Below are 21109 nucleotides of genomic sequence, written 5' to 3' on the forward strand. Positions count from 1 at the left end.
TGTGGGCGTTCACCAACGTTCTGTATTATCACATAAAACATTTCCGAAGTCTGCATTATTGTCGCATGAACTCCCCCTTCCCCGCCACTTCCAGAACGAAGCTCCTACTTTAAATATGCGATTCTTGTCAGCTTGTCGGTCACCTGATAGCTCGCATCTTATTAATTCAGGCAAGATTTCTTAAGTGGTGCGAACTTGTCACCGTCTGACAAGAGCCTTCTTGAAACAGTCCGTCTTGACGTGAGGGACATTTCGACGTGCCAGTCAAGGGCAAATTTTGCCTTGAGTAATTCAGTGGCCTATGAAATGCTTCATTGGGGATGATGGTCGAGCGAAGGGCGACTTCGGAAGACTGTTATTTTTCCTTCGAGATTTTTGCCATTAACTCTGTGGTTGGCATCAGAACCGCAATCAGGTATGCTGTAATAAAAATAACTTTATTTAAACTGCAAATCTCCGCCTATAACGATAACGATTATTGAAATTTATGTTAACCATGCCATGGGAACACTACAGAAGAAAAACAAATTAGGAGAAGATCTCTGTGGTTATTACCTTTATTTTCATTCTTCACATTTATATATTTCCCTACCTTTACAGCGTACAACGGCATACTATGCCGTTGCCGTCAGAAAGACGGCGATATGACACTAGCTCAAGCGACAGTTGTTATAAAGAAAATAAGATACGTGAGCATAACATAATAAAAACAGCAGAGCAATCCCATCTAATATTCCAAGTGACCTCTTAAGGTTTATGTCAAAGTAGCGTGACCTCGCCCTGGCTCCTATTTGTTCCTTCAAGGCATTTCTACCCAGCTGTGCTGACTTCAGCCGAAATAATTCTTGATCCAGGGTACTGCTAGTTTTTTTTTTTTTCTCGATATTGTACAGTAATTTTGGAACCAATATGAGGTCTACTTATTCTGAGTATTACGGTGGCTTCTCTTCTCATATACCTAGAGGTCAAAAGGTAAATTAGCTTGGTTTTATCTGTCCATCTATTTATCTTTCTATTTATCTATCTATCTATCTATCTATCTATATATGTATGTATATATATATATATATATATATATATATATATATATATATATATATATATATATATATATATATATATATATATATATATATATATATATATATATAATCTTCTTTAACAGGCGGATTATATTTCACCAACCATAGCGAAATGAAACGAACACTAATTCGCTTAAAAATAAAACCTACACAGAAGCTAATTCACACAACAACTAATCGAATTGGAGTAACAGCTTGGAAGGCTCACCTTTTGAATTGCAATATTAGGACTTGATTTTTCTGTAGTAGGTTAGAGGCACGAGCCAAACCACTGAACTTCAAACCTATCCACATCTCATCGTTACAGAAAAAGTCTGAATAAACTTAAGTTAAAACTGTGACGAAAAAATTGGTTTATTTGAATGTATCGGCCTATAATAAGGAGGACCTAACATCCCTACCTTGCCCAAAACCGAGGCAAGCAATGAAAACATAGGGAAAGGAAAAAGATTGCATCTTATCGTAGTTTTCGCATCGTGCAAAACTACGATAAATTGCTTTTCCAGCAGATCATTGCTAGTATATGCTTCTGCTGTTGTACGGATAAGCAAATTACCGTCATTTGTGACTGCATGGGTAAATTGCTTGGATATATATAACAACCAATAAAACAAGCAACAAACATGCACATATAATATATTTATACACACATATACATATACACATACATATATATATTTATATATATAATGTATATATTTATACATAAATATATGCATGTATACATATATATGTATGGATACATAATATATATATATATATATATATATATATATATATATATATATATATATACATACATACATACATACACATGCATGCAACTTGCTCTTTCTTCCGCTCTCCTGATCCATTATGTTCTTAAACCCAACGCTTGAAATACTGAATGGCACAGGCACGATTAGTTAGAAAAAATTAAGCTGAAATTTTTTTTTAGTTATCTGTTTGTGTTATGGTGCATTTATTTTACATAGATATTCTATAGTTGTATATATATATATATATATATATATATATATATATACATATTATATACAAAATCCATTATACATACATATATATATATATATATATATATATATATATATATATATATATATATAGCCACAATTATAATATATATATAAATCCCATTTAATTTTGGAAAAATAAATGTTGGGTTTAAAATCAAGAAAGATTAAAAACACACACACACACACACACACACAGGAGGACAGGAGGAGGAGGATATATATATATATATATATATATATATATATATATATATATATATATATATATATAAACCTCCCATTTAATTTTGGTCAACTACTGCCTTTGCCATCAGTAATTCCAAACGTTGGGTTTTAAGATCAAGAAAGAGCAAGTTGACTCTCTTCCGTCATTCTACGTGGCTCTGGAGAGGGAGGAGGAGGAGGAGGAGGAGGAGGAGGAGGAGGAGGAGGAGGAGGAGGAGGAGGAGGAGGAGGAGGAGGAGGAGGGAGGAGGAGGAGGGAGTCTTCCGTCAATTTGGCGACGAAGGAAGAATATAAGTTTTTGAGCACCTTTCTATTTCTCCCAGACAGAACTTCCGTCATTCGGCGGAGCAGCACTATGTGTCAATGCATCGCGTCCTCCGCAAGTTTTGGGATTCCTGCTGCGTCTGCCGTTGGTTCCTCTTCCGTCTTTTAACCTACGTTGACTTCCGCCTGATTCATTTGATGGTAAGTTTTTGAGAGTCTTCCGTCATTCTATTTCCCAGTCAGACAGCCATTTTTGCCTCATTCTTCTTCAGCATCCATGACGTCAGTCATGAGGTTTTAGAATCTTCCGTCATTTGTTTGCCAGTCAGACAGTAAGTTTTTTGATGAATATCAACGTCACAGTGCTCAGACTCTCTTCCGTCATTCTACTTCTCCAGTTCAGTAAGTTTTTGGAGAGTCTTCCGTCATTCTGCTTCTCCAGTCAGACAGTAAGTTTTTTGGAGAGTCTTCCGTCATTCTACTTCTCCAGTCAGACAGTAAGTTTTTTGGAGAGTCTTCCGTCATTCTATTTCTCCAGTCAGACAGTAAGTTTTTTGGAGAGTCTTCCGTCATTCTATTTCTCCAGTCAGACAGTAAGTTTTTGGAGAGTCTTCCGTCATTCTATTTCTCCAGTTAAGTTTTTGGAGAGTCTTCCGTCATTCTATTTTCCAGTCAGACAGGAAGTTTTTGGAGAGTCTTCTTCTTCTATTTCTCCAGTCAGACAGTAAGTTTTTTTTTTTCTTCCGTTCATTTTATTTCTCTTCAGTCAGACAGTAAAGTTTTTTTGGAGAGTCTTCCGTCATTCTATTTCTCCAGTCAGACAGTAAGTTTTTTCTCAGTCAGTTCAGTAAGTTTTTGGAGAGTCTTCCGTCATTCTATTTCTCCAGTCAGAAGTTTTTTGGAAGTTTTCATTCTACTTCTCCAGTCAGTTCAGTAAGTTTTTGGAGAGTCTTCCGTCATTCTAGTCTTCCGTCATTCTATTTCTCCAGTCAGACATTCTACTTCTCCAGTCAGTTCAGTTTTTTGGAGAGTCTTCCGTCATTCTACTTCTCCAGTCAGTTCTATTTTTTTTGGAGAGTCTCCAGTCAGACAGTAAGTTTTTTGAGAGTCTTCCGTCATTCTACTTCTCCAGGTTTAGTAGTCTTCCGTCATTCTATTTCTCCAGTCAGACAGTAAAGTTTTTTTTTGGAGTCTTCCGTCATTCTATTTCTCCAGTCAGTTTTTTTTTGAGAGTCTTCCGTCATTCTATTTCAGTCAGACAGTAAGTTTTTTGGAGAGTCTTCCGTCATTCTATTTCTCCAGTCAGACAGTAAGTTTTTTGGAGAGTCTTCCGTCATTCTATTTCTCCAGTCAGACAGTAAGTTTTTTGGAGTCTTCCGTCATTCTATTTCTCCAGTCAGACAGTAAGTTTTTTGGAGAGTCTTCCGTCATTCTATTTCTCCAGTCAGACAGTAAGTTTTTTGGAGAGTCTTCCGTCATTCTATTTCTCCAGTCAGACAGTAAGTTTTTTGGAGAGTCTTCCGTCATTCTATTTCTCCAGTCAGACAGTAATTCTATTTCTCAGTTTTTTTTGGAGAGTCTTCCAGACAGTCTTCCGTCATTCTATTTCTCCAGTCAGACAGTAAGTTTTTTGAGAGTCTTCCGTCATTCTATTTCTCCAGTCAGACAGTAAGTTTTTTGGAGTCTTCCGTCATTCTATTTCTCCAGTCAGACAGTAAGTTTTTTGGAGAGTCTTCCGTCATTCTATTTCTCCAGTCAGACAGTAAGTTTTTTGGAGAGTCTTCCGTCATTCTATTTCTCCAGTCAGACAGTAAGTTTTTTGGAGTCTTCCGTCATTCTATTTCTCCAGTCAGACAGTAAGTTTTTTGGAGAGTCTTCCGTCATTCTATTTCTCCAGTCAGACAGTAAGTTTTTTGGAGTCTTCCGTCATTCTATTTCTCCAGTCAGACAGTAAGTTTTTTGGAGAGTCTTCCGTCATTCTATTTCTCCAGTCAGACAGTAAGTTTTTTGAAGTCTTCCGTCATTCTATTTCTCCAGTCAGACAGTAAGTTTTTTGGAGTCTTCCGTCATTCTATTTCTCCAGTCAGACAGTAAGTTTTTTGGAGTCTTCCGTCATTCTATTTCTCCAGTCAGACAGTAAGTTTTTTGGAGAGTCTTCCGTCATTCTATTTCTCCAGTCAGACAGTAAGTTTTTTCTACTTCTCCAGTCAGTTCAGTAAGTTTTTTGGAGAGTCTTCCGTCATTCTACTTCTCCAGTCAGTTCAGTAAGTTTTTTGGAGAGTCTTCCGTCATTCTACTTCTCCAGTTCAGCAAGTTTTTTGGAGAGTCTTCCGTCATTCTACTTCTCCAGTTCAGCAAGTTTTTTGGAGAGTCTTCCGTCATTCTACTTCTCCAGTCAGTTCAGTAAGTTTTTTGGAGAGTCATTCTACTTCTCCAGTCAGTTTAGTAAGTTTTTTGGAGAGTCTTCCGTCATTCTACTTCTCCAGTCAGTTTAGTGAGTTTTTTGGAGAGTCTTCCGTCATTCTACTTCTCCAGTTCAGTAAGATTTTTGGAGAGTTTTTTTTGGAGAGTCTTTCGTCGTTCTACTTCTCCAGTTCAGCAAGTTTTTTGGAAAATATTTCAGAATCCTTTTGTCTTTCTTTTGATTGATGAATTTAATGTATGTTTGGGGCTTGTCAGAGAATTATTTTACGGTCGAAATTTATTCCAAAAATAAATCTGGCTTTATAATCTGAAAGCATTTGATTTCAGTAATGAAGAATATATAGTAGTGGATTCAGCGCACATTCACAATGTTCTACCTCTCACGACACTGAATATCTTGTGGATACCATTTCTGTATGATAATTCAAAGTAAAGAAGGATATTGCAGTCTCCGCAATAATATGTATACTGATAAAAAAAAATAAATAATAATAATAATAATAATAATAATATTATTATTATTAATACATATTATTATTATTATTATTATTATTATTATTATTATTATTAATAACGAGCATACATTCTCATGAGAAAACAGAAGACATTACACAGAATCCTCATAATAATGTAAAAAAAACGAAGACACTGAAGAAGAAGAACGGTATAGAAAAGACTGCATACTTTAAATAACCATAAGCATGTGTGAATAACAAAAAACAACTATCTACCTTTTCAGCAACTACTTCCCACTCCGTCAAAGTCCTGGAGCTGCAGAAAGACGGCATCGCCACGATGCGCTCTGAGGCCCTTTACAAAAATGGGCTGAATCGCGACCACCACATCTATTCAAATCACTTGTGAACCAGGTTCCAGATCCTACTTCCTCCACGCTTGCAATCTCTCTTTCGTCTGAGGGATCCGAAAACTATTCAGCCTGGAATGCTTTGTGGAGGTAAGAACAGAACAGAATGTGGGATTCAGGCCAAACGCTGGGACCTATGAGGTCACTCAGCGCTGAAACGGAAATTGACATTAAGGAGGTTTGAAAGGTGTAACAGGAGGAAACCCCTCTCAGTTGCACTGCGAAACAACTGTTGGAGAGGGTGGAAAGTCAGATGGAAGAGAGAGAATATGAACTGAGGTAGAGTAAAAGGAATGAAAGAGGTTGCAGCTAGGGGCCGAAAGGACGCTACAAAGACCCTTAAGTAATGCCTGCAGTGCACTAAGTGAAGTGCACTCGACCACTTCCCCCTCTCAAGCCCCCACAGGGTTTCTAGAAATGAGGAAGGGGTTTGGGCGAGGTTTGCCTTTGCTCTCGAAAAAACTCCACTAATCCTCTATTCTTGAGACAGAGACGCGAACGTGCCTCACGTTTAATTCTAAAACTTCCTGAAGTCTTGATGTGAAAAAAGGCAGATTAAATCACCAAAACAGTTTATTCTGAAACTTATATAATATCTTGATTATGGCAAAAAGAATTTCAGATCAGCATTTTTGTTCATTCTCAAACATACCTGATATCTCGATTTGACAAAATCGAGATATCAGCAAAAACTGTTCACCTATAAGCTCTTTATCGTATCTTGATTATGACAAAACGCTTTCAAGTTGGTTGAACTTTTCTATCTTCATTTTCTGGTCCCTTAATGAGGGTTTAAACAGGCAAACAATTTTTGTCTTAATACCAAATAAGTTCGAACTGCAAGCTTTGCGCCATAAAAACCCTTAAAATTTCGACGAATTGCTCCAGTTCAAATCAGCCAGAATTATGATTTTTTTAAGTTTATTTTTCTGTTATCACCATGTATTGAAGAAAAAATCTTGATATATTTTAAGAAGAACAAATTTCAAGTCGACATATCTTTTAAATGAGACTTATGGTATCTAAGCACGTATAGCCATAACCTCTGGCAAAGGTTATGTATTTAAGCCCGCCTAAAACCTAAAAAAGAAGGTGGTAGCCACACTGGCTAAAAACCCCTGCCTTGTAAAATTCCAAGCTTCTCTTAAACTTGACACAAACCTTCCTTCGCGATTCAGGAGGCACAACGTTGTCAGGAAACCAAAGGGGCCTAAAAATCAACATATTAAGTAAATATGCTTTTATGGTTTCACAGCAACGTAACTATATACAGCCAGTGAATTGAAGAGCGACTTAATGACATAATAATGTCTTGTGTTTTCTCCTCCTTAACAGAGATTTGGGTTGACAAAATCCGCTTCGTGTATTCGGAGTCCTGGCATTTCATGCCCTGAAAGACTACCTTTGGGCATTCAGGTAAGCAAATAAATGGATTATGTTGTTGCTGCACGGTTATATTACCCTTTTTCCTGCACGGGCTCTTGCTCACTAAACACCTTTAACAGCAGACTTTAACCGCAGATAGCCTTAACTAAAATGTCTCCTAATCAGATGACTAGTACCTAATTTCATTCTCCCCTCTTTACGGGCTTTAGGGAGCATGAGGCTAGTTTAACAAAAGTCATGTTTCCCTTTTAGGATAAGAATGTCAAATATTCATTTTAAAATTCTAATAATCAAGGGTAAAAGTGAATCATAATGCCATAACTAGTGTATACTTGGTATTTCGATAAATTTTGTTATAACAATCCTCTCTATAAACCCAAGATCATTATCAGTTATTCCAGTCACCTCAGTATAACATGCTATTAATTATCAGTTATTCCAGTCACCTCAGTATAACATGCTATTAATTAATGGGTCCATAACTTCTTTGCTTAGGTTGTACAATGTTATGTCCACCCGTGATAATACTATCAGGGAGTCAATAATTAAAGTTTCCTGCTTATAAATTAAGTGGTACCTTATTTGCCTCGCCTACGATGTCAGTCAATAATTACAGTTTTTTTTTTCCATTAAACTGGTTTGTACCAAGTCTACTCTAACTCCAACAGTACTACAGGGCAGTCATTAAACAAAGTGTTCTTCCTTTAAATCAGATGGTACCATCTTTGCTACACCTACGAAAACACCACTGGCCGCATGGAGGCCTTCATCAACGGGAATAAAGTGCACGAATCCAACTACATCGTCGGCAGACCGGTTTACGGCGAAAATGCCGTCGCCGGTAACGGCGAAGTGGCGGAGGAGAGTTTCAGCGGACTCTTGACGCAGGTGAGGAGGGAGACCTTTATGATGCGAGCCACTTAGGGCGCAGTGCCATTAAACATCGACCTGTCATAAACATTCATCGGTAACTCATCACACATACATCAGAAAAAGGCTGAATACGAGTCAACGGCTTACTGGTGGTCGTAACCAGGGCTGCTTATGATCATCCAGACTCGTTCTTCACTTACGGTCGTCGATTTGTTTTCAACCTGTTTCTGTTATGTATGCGATAAGTTGCCCACGTGTGTTTAAGACATGTTTTACTGTAGTGTGGACACAGTCTTAAAGGGTAGGCGTTTTTGGATAAAAGGAATCTTGCAAGTAAGGAATGTGGGATGTTAAGGGACTTGCAGTAAAAGGGATTGGGACGAAAGAAAACTCGAAAATGACGAGATAACATTGTAGGAAAACATCTAGATTAAATATAATTCACAAAATAAAATCGTAGGAAAACATCTAGGTTAAATATAATTCACAAAAAAAAGTTCTGGAAAATACGAAACTTTGGGTAGAGACTTTGCAATGTATGGGGCCTGTAGCTAAAAGCTCTAGTCATAGGAAAATTTGCAAATAAAGACCCTTCAGTGATGGAAGACTCACAACTAGAGTTTATACACAGAGGAGACCCACAAGTAAAGAGTGAGGGTCTCCTTTCATCATAAGCTCTTTCCTTGTAAGTCTCCTCTCATCATAAACTCTTTACTTGTGAGTCTCCTCTCATTTGAGGAGACTCACAAGTAAAGAGTTTATGATGAGAAGAGAGAGACTGAGTGCATGATGAGATGAGACAAACATGTAAGAGTTTATAAGTGTTTATGAAGAGACTGACAAGTAAAGAGTTATAATGATGAGAATTTATAAGAGTGCAGATGAGAACACATGTAAAGAGTGTATGATGAGAGGAGACTCACAAGTAAAGAGTTTATGATGAAAGGAGACCAACAGGAGCCCAGCTGTCACCATCATGTATTATTCTCCCAGGGGTTGTCCTATATTCTCCCAGGGGTTGTGCGAAGGACATGTCCAAGCCATCTCCATCTCCCTTTCATCATCATCTCATTTACATATGGAGCTACTTTAATTTCTAGCTCTATCTTGCCATCTGACCACTAATATTCTTCTTAAAGCTTTATTCTCAAAACAACAGAATCTTTTAGATATAGTCTCATTGCTTAGCATGACTGAAGCCCGTATAGGAATACACATCATACCAGATATAAGTTTAAACTCACTTTCATTGCAATTTAATGTATTTGATTTCCAAATCTTATTCACTACTGCCCATTGTTTAATTTGCTTTTTCCTGGTCTTTCACTAAATTTCAATTATAGAGAAGCTGTACTAGATATCTTGGTTCTTAATTATTTGAAAGATTTAACCTATTTAGCTTTCCTCATCTAATGGAATTTTGTTTATTTGTGCGTGTTCTGTCCCCATTACTTCTGTTTATGTAAGGTCTGTCTTGAGTGCCATCCCTCTAGCTATATATATGACTCATTCTATTAAGCAAGAATTGCAGTTTTTTTTTTTTGCATTTTGCTAATGAAAACGGCATCACCTCTATATTCTAAATCTGTTAAGGTTTTGTTGTTACTTGAATCTAATCTTTCTCTTCCATCTCCAACCAGTTTTTCATTACAGAAATCCATATGACACACACACACACACACACACACACACACACACACACACCTTATATATATATATATATATATATATATATATATATAAATATATATATATATAGTGTACAATTCGGAGGTTAAGTAGGATGGAATAAGAAGGCCTAGAAAGTGCTCATTAGATTATATCATTGCACTTTTACCATTATTATATAGAATATATATATGTATATATATATATATATATATATATATATATATATATATATATATATATATATATATATATATATATATATGTATAAATTAAGTATACCTTAGTTTTACCAGACCACTGAGCTGATTAACAGCTCTCTTAGGAGCCTGAAGGATTAGACTTATTTTACGTGGCTAAGAACCAACTGGTTACTTTAGCAGGACCTACAGCTTGTTGTGGAACCTGAACACACATTCGAGAAAATGAATTTATATATGTGTGTATATATATATATATATATATATATATATATATATATATATATATATATATATATATATATATATATACATAATATACACATATATATATAGGGAAAAATCTGAGTCTATGGACAAACATCTTCAAATATATAATCTCATAAATACTAACACTTAATATTATTAAAAATTACCTGTCCATCCTGTAAATTCAGTGGCTTTGACATTAAAAAGTCCTTTCTTAATTATCAGGCCAAATGCTTGAATTTTTTCCTGACAGATCAACGTGTGGGATCGGGTCCTTCCCAACGACACCATCAAAAGAATGGCAAACTGTGAGATCGACCCTCAAGGGACCTACATTTCTTGGGATGCCGAATGGATCGTGAATAACGCTACAATGATCGATCTCCCTTTGAGCGCATTTTGTCAGGAAAGAACCTTGACATCGTACTTTTTCTGGCCCAAGGTTCCAGAACCAACGGCGCTGTACCTGTGCGAAGCCCTGGGCACGCACAACCCAATGGCCAGGAACCAGAAGGAGGTTGACGTCTTGTTCGACGCCCAAAATTCCACGTGGCCGGAATCGGAGATGTGCATCAAGTACTGGAGCAGCATAGATGACAAAAGGGTAGAAAACGTTTGGGTGCAAGATTACGACAACAAAGTCATCAACGACATTTACTGGGCGCGGGATGAACCGAATGGCTACAGATACGAAAACTGCCTCTTCACGAAAATAGGAGGAATGTTCGACGACGACTGCTCTTGGCCCAAGTGCGTCGTTTGCCCTTTCGACGAGCCGCGGAGGCTCTCCTTCAGGGGCACCTGCGAGAAGGAACTGCGCCACGTATATTTCGTAGCCTATCAAGAGTACTACGGAGGCCTCGTTTTCAAGGGTTACGGTGGTTACGAGATCAGGCAGGAAAATGGGACTTGGTACTATGCGGATACGGTAGGAGAAGAAATCCTAGCCGTTATGATACCTCACCCCATCAACTACCCAATGGGACGCAGAGAGTGGAGGGTCGAGAAGAACATATGCAACATGCAACCAGGGGAAACCAAGACCCTGCTCCTCACGCCCTGTAGGGACGACCAGTACTCCTGCGACGACGCCACGTGCATCCCTCTGCATTACAGGTGTGACCTGAAATACGACTGCAGGGATCTGAGCGATGAACTGAACTGCGACCTCATCACTTTTCCGGCCGACTACCAAATGCGACTGCCACCGAGGGTCCCTCGCGTTGAGAACAGCAACGTCGAAATCATCCTCAACGTTATCATCAAATCCATCCACATCTTTACGGTGGACATGTCCATGAAGCTCTCTTATGAGTTGGAGATGACGTGGCTTGATGGACGCCTGGAGTACTTGAATCTCAAGGTCAACGAGAGCCTGAACGCTCCCAGGGAGGAAACCATGCTGAAGTTGTGGTCTCCCATCGTCAGACGTCTGAACACCGATACGATTGACGAGAATCTGCTCTCCGAAGATGCCTTGGTTTCCATCCAGAGGGCGCAGACTCCTGTCAGGAGAGATGATTCCGCGCCTGGAGAAGGTAAGTGTATCTCTGTCCATCTATCTGTCTATACAGGTGAATCATTAAGTATCCATTAACTGTTGTTCTGTCGGTTTGTTGGTATTTATATAGCACCCCATCACATAATGAACCTTTCCTTCATTCATTCACATTAGAAACTACCTCTCTCTCTCTCTCTCTCTCTCTCTCTCTCTCTCTCTCATTATATATATATAATGTGCGTGTATAATCTCGTTTCATAAATTCCCACTAATTTTCAGTCGACATTTACGCTGGTCAAGAGAATCCTCTGAGTATGATCAGGAAATACAGCACCGTCTACATGTATAGCTATTCGATCTTACTATACGCCGTTCGACTACCATATATATGCGACATGACACCTATAAATTGTCTCCAGGCTAAGTGTCCTTCCTGGAAGTCATGATCCAGGAAATACAGCAGCGTTACCTACCTGATCTTACTCTGCAAAGTTCTCAATGCGACATACCTGGGTATGTATGAAAAGTGTTCCATTCTTTAAGTATACATATATTATACCTGGGATAAAGTTATATATATATATATATGAAAGGTTATGTATATGTATATATATATATATATATATATATATATATATATATATATATATATATATATATATATATATATATATAACATGTACATGTATTAGTATTTATATATACACGATCAGCAGTAAAGGAAACTGAAACTTCTTCACAAATTATGTTATAACGAAGCTTAGCAACTGCCTCACACAAATACACGTAATCAGTTTCAATGTGCATATGGTTTATATAATTGTGTTAATAAGATAATCTATGGAATTCATATTGACTGCAGTGTAAAATGAGTGCATATCTCATACGAAGTCTAGTAAGAAATCAATATAGGCAACATAACGGATAAATAAAGCGAAACAAATCGACCTCCGTTCCAAAGGAACGCATTTGCCATTTCAAGGAGTAATGTACCTCTGGTTCTCCAAAGATCGGAAACATTCACCTCGTCCGCGGGGGGCACAGCGCCCCTGGAGTCGTGAGAGTCCGCATCCCGCTGATTCGCCTCTACGGCTACGTCTTCCTCAACATCTACACGCCGTCCTTCGTCCTGCTCATCGTCAGCTACCTGACGCTCTTCTTCCAGCAGTCCTTCTTCGACACGAGGGTCATGTCAGCCCTCACCTCCCTCCTCGTCTTGGCTACTTTATTCGGACAGGTTGGTGGTGGTGGTGGTGGTATGAAACTCCTGCTGGAGTTAATATTTTTGAGTACAATACTTTGGACGCAATAAAAATTGAACTAATTATGCCGTTTGTGTAGGTTTTGTATGTGTATGTGAAATGAAAAGTGCTGCAATGTACTGTAACGAATGTCATGAAATCACAAATTTGAGGAGTTAAGGAGTTAATTCAGAAAAAGCTGCGAGATATCGCATTCAATGTATAGTGCACAATCGTGAATTTCCTGTTTGACCATTGTAGTATAATGACACCGAACTGAAATCCACTGTCTCGAAACTGCTCATAAATTATAGTAAAAAAAAAAAAATCAAACTTGTGATTTTAATCATATGAATTACAATCTAATACTTAGCCTTTGACTTCATCATACATACAGTATACTTACAAACACATGCCCTGACGAACAGCATTACTTGAGGATCTTACATTCGGACAACTCGATAAGACCTTTTGAATGACATCTGACCGTGAAAGTATTTGAATGGTATGGTCCCTGTCACCTAGACATTCTGAATTGTTCAGCTTCTCATCCGCGACCACCTCATTTCTCTCTTTCTCTTTCCCTTCCCCAAGGCGTCGGACTCCCTGCCCAAGACCTCCTACTTCAAAGTCATCGACGTGTGGATCCTGTTCTGCGTGTTGACAACTTTCTTGGTCATCCTGTTCCACATCCTCATCGACAATCAACTCGTTAACCAAACCCAGACGAGAGTGAAGTCCATCAACAGCGTCAAGGACGAGGAGACGATCTCCTTCAAGAGGTACCTGAGTTGGGCGCTCGACCTCCACATCGCAGATCTGGAGAAGAAGGCGAAGTGGATCGTCCTGATAATTATCGTCACCTTCCTCGTACTGTATATTGTTTACATCCTTGTCAAGCAGTGAAGGTCCCGGTGGGACACACGACGTCGGGGTTCAGAAACTGCTGTTATCGTTCACGAGAATATCCTCAAGTTTTTTAGACCAACACTGCTTATCGAATGGTGCTTGCTGTCAAACTGAACAGGAGACTGATCAACATGTCTGGAGGGACACCTTGACAAGTCCCTGCCAACACTGAATGATGCAAATAACTCGCAAGTTACTATTTATTTTCTCTCTTTAAGCTCTCCACTCTTTTGCTGATGGTTTTTGCTAGCTTTACACATTACAGAGGGTACTCGGTGCACGTTCAAGTATTTTCATCTACGCGATTTTTAATCATGTCAGTTCACACCTTGGGTTTTGTTTACCGAATTCAAGTTCGCATTTGTTACGTAGTCATGGTAAATTTCAGAACTGATGTAAAATAATATTATCTATCTATCTACCTATATATCTGTCTATTTCTCTAGCCTTATACGTGCAATTAAAATTGCATTTAGTGCATGGTAATTGCATAACGCTATTTACTTTCAGAATTTATTATCAAAATATAGATGGTTATGCACTTTGCAATAACAAATAATATATTGTATATATCAAAATGTCTTGTTCAAATGTGTGAACATGTATCTCTCGATAAGCGATAGGATCCTACAAAACGTTTGTCGGAAGGGCCGAATTAACTTATGAAGTAAAGCGAAAAGTCCATTACGAAATCTACGTTAAAGAATGCAACAGTGTTCTTAAATTGAACGTTCTCTCTCTCTCTCTCTCTTTCTCTCTCTCTCTCTCTCTCTCTCTCTCTCTCTCTCTCTCTCTCTCTCTCTCTCTCTCTCACACACACACACACACATAAACACTAATGGGTGTATGTATGTATTATTACGAAAACACTGCATCACGTTTCTCAGTTATGTAAAGAAGGATATAAATTATTATGCCTGATTAGAAAAACGAAATGTATTTGTGAAAATATATACATAGCTTACAGTTTTCGTCCATCGTAAACTCTTCTGTGATCAAGTCCACAGAAGGATGGACGAAAGCTATAAGCATTGTATATATTTTTACAAATACCTTTCGTTTTCCTAATCAGGTACATTCTAATGGATCCTTCTTTACATACATACATACATATACATGCATACATCATACACACACACACACACATATATATATATATATAAATATATATATATATATATATATATATATATATATATATATATATATATATATATATATATAATAGTGATTTTACTTTTGATCTCAATCGCTAAAGACAGTTTCCAGATATACTGATGAATGATTATGTAAAATTAGCTTAAACAACGATCTACAGAATGTAATAGAAAATCTAGAACCTCAAGTAAACCTGGCTGAGGATGAGCAGCCTCAACTGGCTAGAGAGATTTGTGACGAAATAACCACTTCGAACTAACGAATACGTTCTTGCCGTCTATCTTACTTTTTCGTGACGTGTTATTTACTCACTGATTGTTACGTTCATTGTCCTCGGGTGAGGTAACGTGCCTTAACAACGCGAGGAGGAATCATTTAGGTACCTGTTAGCTGACTGTGGTCTGCCGGAGCCAGGGTTACGAATGGCATGGGGCTAGAGACCTCATCTCAAAACACTTGATCAGGACTTATAGAGGACTATAATTCGGTTCTCATTGATGTGAGGTGGAGATCACATACCTCCAGAGGGAGTTTAATTCATCTGCTGCCACAGGGAAGATTAGATTCTCTCACGTGAGGAACTGAATTAAAAAGTTTAGTTGCACAGGAAGTGACAGACTCCAAACTGAAAAAATATGCCTATATACTTGTAATTTCAGCTATCACGGCCTACAGTATTCCTTTATATATATACATATATATATATATATATATATATATATATATATATATATATATATATATATATATATATATATATATAACTTGGGCCGTGATGGCAAAAACAAGTATATAGCATATTTTTCAGATTAAATGCTTCACTATCCCAATAAACTTTTAATTCAGTTCTCCAAATGAGAAGAATATATATATATATATTATATATATATATATATAATATATATATATATATATATATATATATATATATATATATATATATATATATATATATATATATATATATATATATACATATACATGCATGCATACATACACACACACACACATATATGTATATTATATACATATTTATATGCGTGTATGTATTTATCAGTATATATATATATATAGATATATATATAGTATATATATATATACTGTATATATATATATATATGTGTGTGTGTGTGTGTTTACATAATGTCCATAAAGTCGAAACGACAATCCATTAGTTCTGTATGTAACTCGACGCTCGGGTAAATTTAACCTTTGTTCTATAAAATTTTCTTCAGGATATGATTTTCATGAAATATGAAATAAAGTATTTGTCCTAAGAGTTATAGTAGTTTATTAACTATATCAACTGTAATGAATTATATAACAGTAACAGAAAATCAATGCATATAACAACAATCATAATAACACCCAAGTTACTCCTTCAGCAAGACAAGAACCAAGATAATTTAGTTTATCTTTGTTCTCCTTCGCTAAGCTTCTCCTATTTCAACGTAGCGCCAACCTAACGGACTTTCCCCAGAGTACACATCGATCCCAGACGGGAGGACGGTCGTCTCTTTTTCGCCGAGACCGCGTCCCACTTCACAACGGCCTTTCTCTCTCTCTCTCTCTCTCTCTTTTAAATTACAGAGCACTAAGACCAAGCAAAGCGAGATACTGGAATAACTTCAACCCGTCAGCGAGTCGGCCTATGTGCTCAATCATGGCTAAAGCAGCGAGATTAACTTTTGAGACAGGATTGAAGTCCAGTCATCTTGAAAGCTAAGAAGTTTGAAAGGTCCTCAGAACGAGTTATTTCAGTCAGTTTTTAGTGTAACTGATGTCATATGTTCTTTCTGCATCGGATTTAACAACCGGCACTCCCCCCCAAAAAAAATTTTCAAATTTCATATAAACGCTAGATCCCCAACGTAAACTTATCAAAGTCCTTTCAGGATAGAGGGATCTGAGGTCTGATGGAGAGACTACTCTGGTGGTTTTAATTTATTTTTGTTTTTCCTCTGATAATTCAGCAGTCTTGTACAGGATTACCATTTGAACGCCAAGAAAAACTGACATCATGAAAGGTCAACTATAGGAAAGTAACACTGACCAAAAACTCTAATATGGCCAATTAGACTAGACAGTTCGAAATAGTTTTCCGTGACTTTGGTAACGAAATACTCCGGGAGGCATTTCCCCGAAATGTAACCGAGTATCGGAAATTTTCCCGGAAAAAAAGCGGGACGCCATATCTTAAAACTAACGATAAATTTTTCTTGAAAATAATGTCATTATGTTTATTAAAAAAACCGGGGCTGGTGCAATACTAGCATACATCTCAGGAATTTGCCACCAGGAGAGTCAACAGCATAATTCTAGCGCCAGAACCTTTCCATCAATGATTACACCTTGATGATTAAATTAAATGGAACTGACGACAGCAGAAAATCTTGAAACAAGCTGAGAATCCCAGTGCGACAATTTTTTCAATAATACACACACACACACACACACACACACACACACATATATATATATATATATATATATATATATATATATATATATATATATATACATATATATATATATAATACATACACATATATAATTTTCTGTATGTGTATGTATACAGTATATATATATACATATATACATACATACATTTTTACACACACACACACATATACATATATATATATATATATATATATATATATATATATATATATATATATATATTATTAATATGTACACACACAAGCATATATATATATGCCATACATATGTGTGTGTGTGGTAAATGTAAACTCTGAATATGTAGTTGGATAGATAGAGACATGGGTGTGGGTATCAATGTCAATCTACGTACATCCACGTTAGAGGGCTCCTACGCATTAGTGTTTAAATGTGTATTTTAGGTCTATAATATAATATATAATAATAATAATTTATACATTAATTAAGCCAAGAAAATAAAGCACAAAACACCTAATTTCCCCTTTATGATTAACTGTATATAAGTGGACGTTGTATGCTTCATGTATTTATGTACTCTATCGCATGCACTAAAATTAAACTGTTTAAGTGTACTTATTACTACTTCTCCCCAAAAGGCTCATCTCAGTTCTCCTCCTCACTGCCTTCTTCTTCTTCTTCTTCTTCTTCTTCTTCTTCTTCTTCTTCTTCTTCTTCTCCTCCCGTTACGGTAGGAGAGGTCTCCTGTTACCGTTCCCAATTTTGTTTCCCGTCTGCCACTACACATTCGGTCATCCCACCTGGAATTTCTGGAACTTTTGGAATTGCAAGGGGTATCCATTCCAAAAATTCCAGCGTTAATTTTTGCATCAAATTCCCTTTATAAGTCCATTAAGATTCCTCCGTTGAGACGTGCCTCTGAATCAGCGTTAAATTAAGCAGTAAGTGACAGAGTAAGAGTAAAGCAGTTTTTGCAAAGGTAATTTTCACAGTTTGTGCATGGGTAAGTTTCACAGTATGTGCATAGGAAACTTTCACAGTTTTTTCAAAAGTAATTTCACAGTATTTGCATAGGTAATTTTCGCAGTTTTTGCAAAGGTAATTTCCACAGTTCGTGCATGGGTAAGTTTCACAGTATGTGCATAGGAAACTTTCACAGTTTTTTCAAAAGTAATTTCACAGTATTTGCATAGGTAATTTTCGCAGTTTTTGCAAAGGTAATTTTCACAGTTTTTGCAAAGGTAATTTTCACAGCATTTGCATAGGTAATTTCCACAGTTTTTGCAAACGTAATTTTCACAGTTTTTGCAAAGGTAATTGTCACAGTATTTGCAAAGGTAACTTTAACCGTTTTTGCAAAGGTAATTTTCACACTATTCATAGGTAATTTTCTGTGGTTGAAAATTAATTTTCTAGTTTTGCAAGGATATTTTCTGGTTTTGCAAGGTAATTTCACATTTTTTTGCAAAGGTAATTTTCATAGTTTTTGCTAAGGTAATTTCAAAGGTTTTGTAAAGGTAATTTTCAGTTTTCACGCAGGTCCTTAGCTTGAAGCATTCATTAAATCAACACACCGTGGACACTGTAACTGTCACCACAGCTTTTGCAGTCTTTTTTTTTATACAAAAATAGTATTCAGTGCCTGCAAATGGATCTCCCGTTATTACGTCTGATGTCTTTGTTCCCTTTATCTTTATCATCCTTGTTTTAATATCATCATATATTGTTCTTTATTTTCCAGCATCAGTTTATATCTTTCTGTTTATCACCCTTTTTTAACTTTAAACTTTAATTCAGCCTTTATTCATTCTTACTATATATTTCGTTATATTAAAGATATGCATTAATTTTTTTCTTCTAAATCTACTCCTTCGATTTTTTTAACTCTGCTCCTTCAATTTTTTTTTCAGTTTAACTCTGCTCCTTCAATTTTTTTATCTATTTAACCCTACTTCATTTTTTTTTTCATTTAACTTCATTCCTTCAATTTTTTTAAACTCTACCCCTTCACAGACGAAAGTGCAGGTGACAGTCAAACCATACTTCCATGATCTGAACCCTTCATTTTTGTCTCCTTCCCTGCGCATAGGACGTATCAAACACCCAATCCTATTCCACCACCCACTTCCCCCCCTCCCCCAACCTTCCCTAACCCCTTGAAATTTTATTTGCGTCTCAGAGTAACTCGATCTACTCAAACAGACGCGGCATCATCATCCACCTGATTTTTCCAGGGTATCATGGGCCCCCACCTTTTTTAAGTTCCCGGATGCCTTGGTATTTTTCCCCTCCCGAGGTGAGCTCTCCTTTCTCTCCAAGAGACATCCGGTGAGATGGCGTTTTCTGTGACGCTGAAATCACGCCTACTGTATCGAGACTTTTCAGTGTAGCACGTATGAATAGTTTTTAAAGCGTAAAGAAAATACGTTTACTAGCTCATTGTCATTCTGATTGTCAGTCATTTTTTCGGTTCCACTTCTTATCATAATTTTCAGTTAAAACGCACACTATTATTCTGGAAATAAAAAAACACTTTAATAACTAAATTGAGTCACTATTTTTTTTTTTTTAGAAATATTTACACTACAGCTTATATAATACTTATTACAACATAGCTACCGTAACAACGCTGGTTATGCTTAGACTAATCATGGAGCAAAAGGGGTGATCCTCAACTCACAATGAAATTCAGTATCTGTTTCTTATACCAATATCTTGGGCTTTTCGGTGCGTTCTTAGTTGTCTTAAAATGAACACATTTTCAAACTTAATAAACACGGTTTTGAAAGCGGAAGAGCAATAATTGGATGACATGCGTTCTTTCCCTCAGTGAAATTACTCAAACTCTTTATCAGCCTTTTCCTCCCTTGCCGAGAACATTGCGCTCTTATTTTAATGGTCAAAGGAATTTCACTCAGTTAAAGATTCCAAACATGCACCTCACGTGAGTGGCCATTTGTTAAAGATTGTTTTGGTTCAACGAACGTGTAACACCCATCAAACCACCACATTCCACACGTAATTGTTTTTCACGTCAACTTTTCGAGGGCTGCTTAGGCCACTAACTTTCTTTCCTTGCTACTGCCGTGTTGTGGTACTTCCTCCTTGCTTCAGTTTTCCTCGAGTGCTTTAATCAACTGTCTTTATATATCCGGATCTATCTAGTCCTCAGAGTTACTCACCCAATCTATATTCTACACCTTTCTACTCACTTCCAGACTGAGAAAGGGCATAGTAATTTGTTGCTCTCAAATATACCACCAAGTCATTCCTCTTTTTTTGTTCATTTCAAAAAGACTTCCATGAAGGTATTTCACGTCGTTATAAATAATATGTCTTTGCATTTCCTTCCGTATGGTCATGAAACTATGACAATTATACCTGTAATTATTATGGTTTTTCAGGTGATCTGGTATTTAGACATCATCAATGTTTCTGTAACTAAGCATTTGTTTCACAGTCGGCATCACCACCCAAGTGAAAACCAGTAATTGGGAAAATGAACGATACAGATTTTAAATGTGTAAAAACACTTCCTCACGAATGTTTTCAAATCCCTAGAATAGCCTGGCAAATGTAATGCCGTTCTTTCACCAAAGTGTGCCTTTAGGATAAGGTATGCTGTTGCAT

At 36.9% G+C, this 21109-nt stretch overlaps 2 protein-coding genes across 2 annotated transcripts in view; one reads left to right on the forward strand and one right to left on the reverse strand.

The window, feature by feature from the left end:
- The window catches only part of LOC136827758 (uncharacterized), a 23901-nt gene extending 18029 nt beyond the window's left edge, over positions 1–5872 (forward strand). Inside the window, exons 9-11 of the mRNA XM_067085220.1 lie at positions 2648–2785; positions 3839–3845; positions 5748–5872. Coding sequence (XP_066941321.1) covers positions 2648–2785; positions 3839–3845; positions 5748–5872 — 270 coding nt within the window. The remainder of the gene's footprint in view (positions 1–2647; positions 2786–3838; positions 3846–5747) is intronic.
- Positions 1–21109, reverse strand: part of Rev1 (Rev1 DNA directed polymerase) — a 571847-nt gene that overhangs the window by 203904 nt on the left and 346834 nt on the right. The gene's annotated exons all lie outside the window — the stretch shown is intronic.

Source organism: Macrobrachium rosenbergii, chromosome 42 (assembly GCF_040412425.1).
Source record: "Macrobrachium rosenbergii isolate ZJJX-2024 chromosome 42, ASM4041242v1, whole genome shotgun sequence".
In the NCBI taxonomy this organism is placed as follows: Eukaryota; Metazoa; Arthropoda; class Malacostraca; order Decapoda; family Palaemonidae; genus Macrobrachium; species Macrobrachium rosenbergii.